The sequence below is a fragment of the Pleurodeles waltl genome, chromosome 7, assembly GCF_031143425.1.
Source record: "Pleurodeles waltl isolate 20211129_DDA chromosome 7, aPleWal1.hap1.20221129, whole genome shotgun sequence".
NCBI classification, from domain to species: Eukaryota; Metazoa; Chordata; class Amphibia; order Caudata; family Salamandridae; genus Pleurodeles; species Pleurodeles waltl.
In genome coordinates this window covers 1,216,173,712-1,216,186,704 of record NC_090446.1, presented here as the reverse complement: position 1 = coordinate 1,216,186,704, position 12,993 = coordinate 1,216,173,712, and the positions used below count along the sequence as shown (strand labels likewise).

The window sequence follows — 12,993 nt, the reverse complement described above, 5'->3', positions numbered from 1 at the left end:
TTGGCTTAGTTCTGATCGATTACCGATCACATTGGATAACTACCAAATTAGTCAATCAAATAAATACTGATGCGGTTATTAATTTTCTCAAGGACTCCTTTGCGGCGGAGGGTATTCCGGAATGTCTCATTACGGATAATGGAGTTCAATTGACATCCTTGGCAATGAAGAACTTCCTTGAATCCATTGGAGTAAAACACCTTACTACAGTTCTTTATTGTCCAAGAGCTAATGGTCTAGCAGAGAGGACGAATTGTACGATCAAAGACTGCATTCAATTAGCGAGTATCAATCACTTGAATGTAGAGAATGCTATCAGGGATATGTTGTGGGCATATCACACCACTCCCAATTCTATCACAAATGTTTCACCATTTACAGCTTTGAAAAGCAGAAAGCCTTGTACCAAATTCTTTCCTGTCTTGTTAGGGGGAGGGGATAAGTGTAATTACTCTACCCGGCGTAGTAACATCAGAATCTCCAAACATCAAACCAAATATAAAAGTAGGTATGAATTCACACAAGGGGCGAAAAAACAGGATTGGAATATCAATGATCAAGTGTATGTTAAGAAACCAAGTAGTGGGGTACGGGCAGGCATGAAAGACACCAAATTCATGGGCCCTTTCCGCATTAATTAAGTTAAGAAAAATGTGGTAATACTAGATAATGGTCAATGCTGGAGCATGGACAGACTCGTCAAGTTGTCGGCATCTAGTGAAGAAGAAAATGGGAACGTGGTGGAAGAATCTGTGGTGGAGGGATTGGCAGAAAACTATCTGGGAAGCAAGTGCCAAAGGATGTTGGGACTTCGACAAATCAATCCTCCAATATGGCACAAAGACTATGAAATGACCTCCAATATAACATAAATGAACACGGTCTGATGAAATTTGGGAATTATAAATTATCAGTTAATATATGAATATAAATATGGTTATAATTTTGACTAAATAGTTTTAATCTGTTGCTAATTATTTGTCACCCTGTCATTTATTATCATATAACCTTATTAGTAAAAAAGTCAATGTCTTATATCAAATTCGTTAAAGGGGAAGAAGTGTTGTGATGTAGTTAGTTAGTGTAGTATTATTTATCACAATAGTATAGTATTATTTTATTACATATTTATAGTGGTATATTAATGCAAATATGTGTTAGAGTAAACAATGTATAGGAATGGTATTTCCCTTGTACCCTTTCCCCCTGTGTTATATTTTGGGTTGATCGGAATGTTGGGAAGGAGGGGAAGAGTAGACTGTGAGGGGACGTGAACGGTTGGAGAGAAGACCTGTGAAGAGAATAGGCAGTTGAAGCATTGGAGATGGAATAAAGTCTCACCTGAAATCTCTTCAGACTTCGTCTTTATATCACCCTTTCCTATTCATTCACCCTCTGGGATAACATAGCCCCCAATCCAATATTACCGGCATCAGTGGTGACACATTTTGTTGTTTACATTAAAACAACACAGTGAAGGTGACTTAATGATAAATTGTTTGAGCTCAACAAATGCATTTTCACACTCCTTTCCCCACTCAAATATACTTTTATTCTTTAATAACACCCACATAGCTTCAACCTTTTCAGTAAAATTGCATAAAAACTTAAAACAATATTCAGCAAGTCCCAAAAAATATTTCAGTTGTTCCTAAATTTGTGGCCTAGGCACCTGAGATACAGCCTTCATGATTTTATTTTGGCTTTATGCCCATTTCTGAATTTTCATGGCCTGAATAATCCACCTTGCTCCTTTTTAACTGACATTGTTCCCTTTTTATGGTCCGTCCTCATTTTTCAGTCCATGACAAAACTTCCCTCAACACCCAATTATGTTCTTTTTCGGAGCTACCAAGTATCGAGATGTCGTCCTAGAAGCACAAGGCTTTTTCCATGCCCTGGAAAATACTCTGCATCATTCTTTCGAAGACAGCTGGGGCAGAGGCAAGGCCAAATGGCATCCTACGATATTAGAAAGCCGTCAGAGGTGTGACAAATAACGTTAATGGTCTTGACTCCTTGTGTAGATTCACTTAGTGGTATGCTGATGACATGTTTATGTATTTATAAAGCCCATAGCTATCCTGAGGCATCCCAGAGCTAAATAATCATGTCAAGCACACTGAACCATTTTCTTCCACTCACCATGCTTAACATTTCAGATATATTTGGTAACTGCTGTTTGTCCACCCATATCTTCTTGTTCAATTCCTGTAAATCTATACATAAACACATTTTTCCTCCTTTGTTTGGAGCTACCACCCCTGGAGACAACAAACTCTGATGACTTGGATCTATGATGCCTTCAGCCAACAATTTGTCTAGTTCGTTTCTCATAGGGTATCACACTGATCTTACTGTTTACTCCACAGGCACAGCTTTGTCTTTTAAATTATTCTATGGGTGAAAACCTTCATTAGTCCTTATTTCCATGAGGAAAATCATGTACTATTTTTTCACCTTCACTATTCTCTTTCTCCTTCACATGAACAGTTTCTGTTGTCATGACAGGTCCATCAGCTTTAGGATCCAAAACAATGTTTGTCTTGCTGGTGCTGCCACCCTAGAAGATCCGATCCTTCCTTTGTTATATACACCCTTCCTCATACTTCACTGTTCTTGAATGCAATGTTCATCCAACTCATCCCCATGATTTCTATCCTCTCACCACCATATACAACTGCCTTGATTTTAGACACTTGTAACTCTTCTACACTCCCTTTATACTGTTCTTCATCTGTATTCTTTCCGATGAGAGTGAAGAAACTCCCTGAATCTACCAAAACCCGAATCCTTACTCCATTTAACGTTCCATCACAATGCGGTTTCTCCAATTTGCAAGTCCTCCCGAATCTCACCTTCCCATTTTGTTTTTCTGCATGCCTACTAAAATTCTTATTCTGCATTGGTTCTTTAACTTGACCCACTGATAATACCACTTATTTTATATATTCACAAACATCATCTGCCATCTTAACTCCTTGTGGTTTACCTTTCATTCTACGCACTTTAGGTAGATGCCCTCTCGCGGCAATTCCTACAGATAACATTCCTTGCTCCTTACCTTGGGCTAGAGCTAATATGTCCTGGACTGCCACACTTATAACAAATAATAGTTCTCCCATCCTTTCCCTGGGTTTTGTTTGCCATGTATCCTCCTTCGCTAATTGCTCCATTTTTAATTTCACTACCAGTCCGACATGTCTTAATTTGTTCTATTTATTTCTCTCACTTCACTCACCCCTTCTTCCTTTACTTCCTTCACACCAGTGTCCATTTCCTTGATCCACATTGCGGCATCCTTCATGCTTCTTGCAATTAGGATCACCTCATCTAAATTTGAATCTTTTGCCAGCAAGTTTTCTTTAACCCGTTTATTGTTTGTACAGCATACAATTTGATCCCTAATCAAACTGTCCGTCAAATCCTAAAATTGGCAAGAAATAGTTAATCCTCCTAATTCCACTAGATAAAATGTATTCATCCTCTCTCTGAGCACGTGAAAAAAACTTGTGCCTTTAAAAAACAATACTTTGGGAATAAAGCATTTATCAAGCATTATTAACAACATTTCATATACATGTGCAGCATCTCTAACACCCAATGATCGCTCTGGTAAGTGATCATATACCCTCCTTCCTTCAGCTCCCGCTTCCTTATTGGTCCATACTTGTCAACTCCAATTGCTAACATAGAGGTAAAAAAGCATATTCTTCCATCTTTTCCATGGAATTACTTGTTCTCCAGGTGTAGATAAGAAAGTGGATGGTGCCATCATACTCTGTTCACCCACCCTGTAAGTATATTTTGAATATAACAAACTACATTAACTAACTAAAACAATGAACACAATAGGTTAATATAACTAACTCACATAATCTAAGATAAAAAGAACACTTTTTAAAGTCCTTTTGTTTCGCTAGTACTTTATTTTGTGTACTGTTCTTTCATCTATGTTTATCATAGCCTTTTTTCTATTTCTCAAGCTTGCCTCTTATCTATGTTTATCATAGTACTTTTTCGAGTTTTCTTAAGCTTGTTTCTGGGTGTGTGGGATGTTCATGCAGGTAAGGTTTCATCAGTTCAGATTATTCTAGCCTCAGATTCTCCTGATGAAGTATTGCGCTGCTGCTGGGCCTCTCATATTCTCCTGGTAAGATATTGCACTGCTGCTGGAGCCACGCAGACAGCATCTCAGTTTTATTAATTTTATATGTTTGGTGACTGGCGAGGAAAAGAACATTGCACAGTAGTATTGGGTTGCGCAGGAACCAACAGTCCTGCAGGGCTCAGTATGCACGGTTGAGTGAGGCAGTGCGAGATAGAACGCCAGTACAAGGTTCTTTGCCTAGCAATCGCGTGAGGCAGCACACCCTTGCCGAGGTTCTTTGCCTAGCAATGACGTGAGGCAGCACACCCTTGCCGAGGTTCTTTGCCTAGCAATGACGTGAGGCAGCACACCCGTGCCGAGGTTCTTTGCCTAGCAATCCGTGAGGCAGCACACCCTTGCCGAGGTTCTTTGCCTAGCAATGACGTGAGGCAGCACACCCGTGCCGAGGTTCTTTGCCTAGCAATCCGTGAGGCAGCACACCCTTGCCGAGGTTCTTTGCCTACGAATCCGTGAGGCAGCACACCATTGCCGAGGTTCTTTGCCTAGCAATCCGTGAGGCAGCACACCCTTGCCGAGGTTCTTTGCCTAGCAATCCGTGAGGCAGCACACCCGTGCCGAGGTTCTTTGCCTAGCAATGACGTGAGGCAGCACACCCTTGCCGAGGTTCTTTGCCTAGCAATCCGTGAGGCAGCACACCCGTGCCGAGGTTCTTTGCCTAGCAATGACGTGAGGCAGCACACCCGTGCCGAGGTTCTTTGCCTAGCAATGACGTGAGGCAGCACACCCGTGCCAGGGCTGTTGAGGTTCTGTAATTCGATCTCATAAAGCAGTGCACAGGGCAGCATGAGTTAGTCCGTGCTAATGTTCTTACAACGGCCCGTGGAGAAATACACACACACAGCCTGATGTACCCACAACAAAATGCCTTCAATTTAATGTTTTTTTTCTTTTCCTACTTCCGCGAAGGCACAACCATTTACAGTTCTGTACGGGCACCTCTCAGTCATTAACATTCTGTATTTGTCACGCTCACCCGGCTATCCCAGTTCTAATGATTTTCTATAAATCAATGCTGCTCCAGTGATCACCGCAATGCTGATATGTAAATTACATTGTCATTCATGCTGTTGCTTTTCTTGAACATAAAGGTTATAAATAACTTACAGTCAGCCGCTAGGACTTCTTTGAGCTTAGTCTAGCTCTGCAGGGATGGAGGTCACAGGTACATCGATGTCCGTCCCCTGCATGGCAGCTCGTCACCAAATTATGTAGTAACTTACACAAGGCCTGTGTAATATCACTCTCTTATTCAAGTCAAGGAACTGCAGCAATCAGCTAGCTGACTGAAAATAAACTGACAGCCCCTGGAATTTTTAGTGCCTTGTTGTTCTACATTACATGATGGGTAAAAACCTTCCCACAGGCTGCTTTTAAAAATGTTTTTTAAAAACAAAGTTTCTTATTTTAGAATTTAAACATAGGGATGGTGTCCTGTTGTTCCTTGCAGGTCCCCCATTCTTGCATGTGTAGCCAGTCACAGGGATCTGCAACTAGTGACCTGCCTGATTAATGTTTATTGGACCGATCGTACTGCGATTGGAGATTTTGTGATTCGCCCCATTAGTTCATAGGTCATATCATAAAATCAGAGAGGTCATGGAGAGTCAGTGCACGATTGGCAACCACTTTTTGTGACGTCACTGTTAATATACATCTGTTCTAAAGTGTCTTTCGGCCTTTTTCACCCACTCACTGTTTTTTTTAAATTATGTCTTCCAATTGCCCCAAGAAACACCTGCATATGAGCTCCCTACAAATATATCATAACATGTTATCCATCTACACTCGCTAACTGAAGATCACTGCTGTGTGAGAACATTCAGTTAATTAAATCAATAACAAGGTGAGTGTCTTCGCCCAGATTATCACAAATAGTCAAGTACAAAAGTAATAAGCATTGTATCTGACAGATTCCTTGGTCATCCATCTCCTACTTTGGATTACATCTTTTCTTGAACCTCGTCACATCTGCTTTGAAAGCCGCGGTGAAGTGAAGTGATTGTCAAAGTTACAACATTTTTGACCTATGCTTTGCATGGGCTACTGTGGGAAATAAATAATCCTAGGATTACCATACTTTTCATGTTTGTTTTTGGGGCCTCGTTCTTCCTTCTCTGGCTTGTGTCCTCCTCGACTTCTGTAGCAATTAATTGAACTTCTTGTCCTTTCCAAACTCCATATTTGTGGCATGAGTTCTGCATTAATCCTGACCAACATCAGAATTTGGGAAATTGTTAAAATTCCTTCAAATGTTTCTAGTGGTGAAAAGAGGCTGTGACAGCAGCCTGGCTTGAATTTGGCCTTACTTAAAGATGGCCACTAATGGTGAAACCCGATGAGAGATCAGCGACCTTGAACGTGTTCAGGCCCAGACCCCAATCCATCATGGCAGCTACTGTAGAAAAACCTGCACTGCTATACCTAAGGGCCAGGTTCACTGCAAGGAATGGTGTCGCAGATTCCTGGCCAGGGTGGGCAGCTGATTGCTGCCTAACTGAGAGATGAGCATACAGGTATTAACAGTTGTATACTCAAATTTGAAGATGATTTATTTATTGATGTTCCAAACACACTAGCCACCACCAATTGGAGACAGTTACACAGTTGCAGGAATATTCTGGCAAATGGATCACGTGGAACACATTTTCTTTACCCTTTTGCTGCCAGGCCGCCCCCAATCTCCAGTGCTAAGCACTGCTTTTTTGGGGCTATATGGGGTAGTTCGTGCTTAGGCCTCCATAACTTTTTGTCCACATAAGCTATCCACGCCAAATTTGCATCCTTTTTTTCCCTTCATGGCTGGGGGTTCCAAAAGTACCCAGGGTTTTTTAATTCCCCGGTAGGGCACTGAGAAGTTAGCCAAAATAATGCTATTTTTTTGGGGGAGGGGTGGGGGGGGCAATGGGAAAAAGGTGCCACAGAATAAAACGCCTGTTTTTTTTTTTTTTTTTTTTTTCCCCTGCAACGAAAGGTTTGCGGTGCTAAACTCAGCATCTTCCCAGCTTCCAGGAACAGGGAGACTGGACTCAGAAAACCAACTTTTTAAAACAGTTTTAACATTTTACTGCAACATAGCCTAATTTTTATATCTTTTTGTGTTTCAACCTCCTTCCAGTTAGTGGTGGAAACAGATGTGGAACCCATGGTGGATCATGGAAAGCTATACATTTCTGAAAACTAGACAAAATTCTCAATTCGGCAAGGGGTGATTTGTGTAGATCCTTCAAGGTTATCACAAAGAATCTGCGTTGAAATAACAAATATTGAAAATTAGTAGGAAATACGGTCATTTGTGACAACGTTTAATTCATAACTTCTCATCGCAATGACCGATTTACAAAAACTATATACCAATACATCTGATACACCTTTCTGGTTGTGAGAATATATAGGATTTGTGGGTTTTCCAAGAATCCAAGGTGCCCAGAGCCAATAACTGAGTTTCACCTTGCAATGGTTTTTTATTGTGTACCGGATATAGAGAAATTCGTATGGGAAAATTTGAATAGTGAAAAATAGGTAGCAAGGAAAACTAAAATGGGCACAAGATATGGAGTTTAAAAGAAGGGGTTATTTGCCCTTCTCTGAATTTGTGGGTACCCATACTATCATGTGAATTAAAGAGCATGTCTCAAAATAACTTCTTTCTTACACATTGTCTTTCATTTGGCAGATTTAAATGCAGAGAAATGCAATTGGTAATAACACATGTTCTACTAGTCCGTGTTCCCTGAGTCTCCCAATAAAAATGATACCTCACTTGTGTGAGTAGGCCTAGTGTCCGCGATAGGAACAGACCAAACTGCAACATGGAGACATCACTTTTTTCCACTGAATTCAGACGCGTTTTTTGCAGTGTACCTAGCTGTGGTTTTTGGGCCCCTGCTCAGCAGCACCTAGTGAAACCCATCATAGGGACTCCTATTGACCTTGGTTGGATCAGTTCCTGGCACTGGCTCTGGCACCAGGCCCCACCACATAATTGTCACAGCATTTTTATCGGTCCAAGAGGGCAATGCTGGATGTTTGGAATTTTGTGGATTATTGGAGGTTTCTCTCATAGAAATGTGAGGAAAATGTGTTTTAGTCAACATTTCCCAAGGGGCCCCTTCCCAACATATATTTTTTAAAGTCCTAGGTGTCTAGTGGTGGTCTGCCCATTCAGGGGGCACACCAGCATAAAAATATGCCCCAAAGGGGGCAGGAAACAGCCAAAAAGTATCCCCAATAATTGGGAACGGCCCTTGCATAAATCCCTGGTGTCTAGTGGAGTTGATCGCTGCTTGGGAATTGCCCTCCTTCGGCAATCCCCAAGCTTGGGATCCACTTGAGAAAGGTACCATTGGAAAGAGGAGATGCTCCACTTTCTAACAATACCTTTCCCATGTGCTTTGGTGCTTGGAGGGCTAAGGTATGCCCCCGAGCAATGAAGCAGTGAAAGTGAAATGAGCCGATCTACCAATTTAACAACCATTTAACAGCCATGTTGGTTTTTCATGCTCTGCTTCCTACTTTCAAGGAGAGGTCCTTTCCTTGTAGCATGGTTTGCATGCACTGACCCTTTCATACTACAGGAAAGCTAAGGAGGGCATTCTAGCATCTGCTAGGCAGTCCACCCAAAGGCATGGTTCAAGAGTTAACAGAATGGGGGGGTAATCCTCCACCAGTAAAAGATTAAAGACTTACTTAGATATGTTACTGTCATATAGGTAACCATGATCCCGGTAGTTTTTGACATGGCTGAAAAGAAATGCTCCATAGAAAGGGTGTTTATAAACAAGGTGTGTGGGTGAACATCTAAGCGCAAATAAGGCGAAGAGTAGCACAACAAGACCAGCAGTACAGTCGATGCTCTCTACAAGAACTTTCATGGAACTCTGCAAGTATTAATTAATTACAACTTTACAGAAACTCAACAGTATTCTTGGTTTTAAGTCATGTTCTCAGACTTCTGTAAACTCTGTGTCTAGTTTCATGACATACCTGTATTTGTCTTTCCTTTTGAAAGAACCAAATTTCAAAAATGCCCTGCTATCGGCAGAATCAATGATAATTGTTTGGAGAGGGGATGGTGGAGGCCCTTTCTTGCTGGCATCTTTCTCAACAGTTCACCTCCTAAAACTCTCATATTTTTTCTTTTTTATTGTCTGTGAATATTCTTGTTACCAGGAAAAGAGCAGATGGCTCTAGAAGAGATGCCTTGTGACCGCTCTGAGAACGAGGATGGGGTTGGCAATGAGCCTGATGTCATTGCCCAAGGAAACATTCTTGAAACCTTTGCTGAGAGCCAAGAAGTCAAAGCTTTGATCTGCAACCTCAGAGAAGTGTACGCCGACCTGGTACCCCGGGAGATGGTTATTGAAAAGTTCATTGGTAAGATGGAGCTTTTGGTTTCTTTCTGTAGGGGCTGGGTGGTTGTATTCCAAGTGCAGCATATTAATAATATGGATGGTTGTGGAAACTGGATTTGGACATAATTATTGAGTTTTTAACATACATTGGTATGGATTTGATCTAAGTTATTAACTTTTAACACATTTACCTTCTGGTGGTTTGTTTCGCTCTGTTTAAAACATATGTATGCAAATTTTAGAGTGCCAGCCTAACTATAGAGGAGTGGAGTTCTGTACAAAAGCAGGAGGTGGTATAGATGTTGCAAGTTTAGAGCATGGTCTAGGTAGATGGAGCATTCTGGGGAATAAAGGTTTAGGAGGTTGTAAGAAAGAAAAAGAGGCAAGGGATTAGCGGATTAAGCCACCCATTAATGAGGTGTTGTTTATAGAGCAGTGTATTAAACTCTATCATGCAGTAGAGTAGATTGATGCTTGGCGGCCTTCAGTTGGAATGCCATTTCATGCCCTCAGGGCACAGCAGAACATCTGATTTCTAGTTTCATTCTTTCTGCATTTCTTGTTTTCTAGTCTGAATATGCTGTTACTTTGTTTGGTGTTTTGTCTACTATATATTTTATTTTTTTCTTCAAAGTATATTGTTTCACCACTAAAAGTAATATAGATGATGTAGGGGGTCAGGCTGCAATGCAGGGCAGTACAAACACAGAAGTGGGAAAGTGCTCGTATTTGTACTGCAGTTCGGGGGGGGGAACGTTCCAAAATTAACTGTTTCTCACTATGTGGCAGGGAGAGTTGACACAATGTGGTCTTAGTTTTGTGAACAATGTAAGTTTTAAAACTGAAGTCTGCTCTCCATATGGAAACCGAGTGCCTTTTGACAGGCCAGTGAGTGAAGTCTTAACGTTTGACGTCTTCTAGATTCATTTAATCCAGTTAGCTCTGGACAAAATATTGTTTTTTTACCATTAGTAATAAATAAGGGTGAATATGGTCTTGGTCAGTTTTTGTTTTTGGAGGTAAGCCCTGAATATCCATGCTTAGAACTGGTGATATCAAGCGTCAACCAAATGATGTCTTGGTTTCTTATGATCCTTAGTGGATAATTACATCTGTCCTGATCCTGGAATTCCATCTTTAAGTTGAACAATCCTGATATTTAGATGGGTGTATCAACTGGACCAGCTGAGCTTTTTCTTTATTGTAGGATATTGCTTTGGATGTCTTTTCTGTGTGTGAGGATGGTCAGTGATGTTATATAGTTAACAGTGTTGAATGCTGTGCAGTGATCAGATAAGAAGAGATGGTAAGTATTACTACCTTGTGTGACTTAAAGATCATCATCCACCATTTGAATGGTTGCAGCTTTGGTGGTGCACCTTGGTCTGTACTGAACTGATAGTTCTGCTTTAGGCTTAATTTTGTGGTGGAGCTATTTCGTAAGACGTTTCTTTGAGACCGTATAAGAAACAGTATATTTGGGTAGTAATTGCCTGTCCTTGGGTCCATTTTGGAATGTTGGAGGAGGATCTGCCTTATCATGAAGACATCTGAGAGGCTGGATACCTTAGGATGGAACCTTAATTGTAGGATGGATACCTTAATTATGTGCTCATTTATTTCTTTATAATAGATGAAGGAAGGATGTTGTTTTCTGTGGATGTGAACTTCAGTGTTTGATGTATGTTTGACAGGTCCTCCTGTAGAATGTGTTGAACTAGATCAGTATTGAAATGTTTCATGCTGAGAATGAAGTCACAATGCTTTCCATGTGATCTCCTATTTTGTCGATCTTGTCTTGATTGTGTTGATATCACTTTTTTTAGGGTGCAGGATTCACGACTAGGCTGCCGAGTTACACAGTGCTTTATGGCATTGAAAACCTCACTGCCCTTGTTGGAGGCCTTGCTGATGTTTATTTGGTAGTAAGCAATGATAATGAGTTGCCAGAGATGTTTTAGAGTGGCAAGATCATTGTCTGCTGCATATGTCTACACTTCCTTTTCTCATGTCAAATGTTGTTTGCTTTGGTGTGTTTCAAGATGCCCCATGGGATGAATATTCTGCCTTTCTGCTGTTTGGATTGTGTTTTTGAGGCCCTGACCATGGTTTCAGCATTAGAAGTGGGGCTTGAAATCGTCCAGATGTCTGCCAGATTATTGCAGATGCTAACCTGTGGAACATGTTGAAGATAAATGTGGACTCTTCATTGTTTTTTATTTGTTGTGCTTTGTGGCTTGTAGTAACTCTGGTCTTTGGTAACAGCTTTGTGATCCGTCTATGCAAGCTGCTGTAGCCTTTTCATCATAAAGATGCAGACAAGATCCAGGGTATTTTCCCTGTAGTAGGTTTGAGATGTACTGTGTGATGTCGAGAACTGTGAGAAGAACAAGGAAAACTGCTTCCTAGTCTTCACAGGATAATCACCTAGGAGGTTGAAGTTATCGAGGACAATCGTAGTTCAGCTTTCAGACTCAGTTGAGCTTTTTTATCTTTTTCATGATTGATGGGCTGGAGCTTTATGCTTGATATATGAGATGTAGTGAAACGATTTGACAAGCAGTTGGTGGGAAGTTGCAGGCAGGAAGTTAAAATTAGTTTTTGACTTTGGAAACTGGAGGCTGTGGGGCCACATTGCACAGTGAATGATGGTGATGCATTCTAAGTTGTCAGACCTTTTGAATTGCTGTATATAATAGCCTTGAGGAATTGAGATATCAATGATGTGTGTGGTTGTTGGAGTCAATAAGTCAGTATCCAGGTTACTTGTTGTATGAGGTCTACTAAGTGTGCTGCTTGCATGACTGCTAAAGTTGCTCTGACTGGCATGAGTTGTGAAATGTTTCTTGTGTGTCTAGTGTGGGTTGTGATGACTGGATGCTAATGGTGTGTGGATTGTGTGAATGAGGAGTACTGGTGCACATTTTGTGGAGTTTGTGTGAGTTCAATGCCCTACTACCTATGCCACAGAACAGTCAGGTCTGACATATGGCAATGTGTAAAATATTTATGCAGTACCAAAACAATAATCCAGTCAAATTGCAAAACAATAAATATCCCAGTCTGAATTAGAAAGATTTAGTAAAATGTATTAAACAAAATGACAAAAATCCAATAAGAGGAACAATGGATATGAATGTTTACAATTTTGGGTTGAAAAGTACAAAGTGCCAATGGTACCAATGGTTGAGGAAGATCAGGACCTAGGCGCAGATTGAGGCAGACTGCGATGGAGTGCAGGCTGGATGCACCAGCTAGATTTGTCCCAATCAAAGATTTTACCTTTTGACTTAGTCTTTTTAGTCCCAATTTGCCAAAGGCGTACACTTCTGAAGTCCCCCAAGACCTCTGGGGAGGCACTTAGAGACTCATTGGGTATCAAGGTGAGGCCAACAGCAGGGTCCAGTCCATGTCCTGTTGCCACAGGTTAGCTGGGCACTTCCACAAAAAGGCCTTTTGTAGTTTGTTGTA

The 12,993-nt window shown here is 41.0% G+C and overlaps 1 protein-coding gene across 1 annotated transcript in view; it reads left to right on the top strand.

The window, feature by feature from the left end:
• Window positions 1-12,993, top strand: part of TBCD (tubulin folding cofactor D) — a 1,666,801-nt gene that overhangs the window by 14,080 nt on the left and 1,639,728 nt on the right. Inside the window, 1 exon segment of the mRNA XM_069200356.1 lies at window positions 9,341-9,544. Within this exon segment, the coding sequence (XP_069056457.1) occupies window positions 9,352-9,544 (193 nt within the window). The 5' untranslated portion in view covers window positions 9,341-9,351.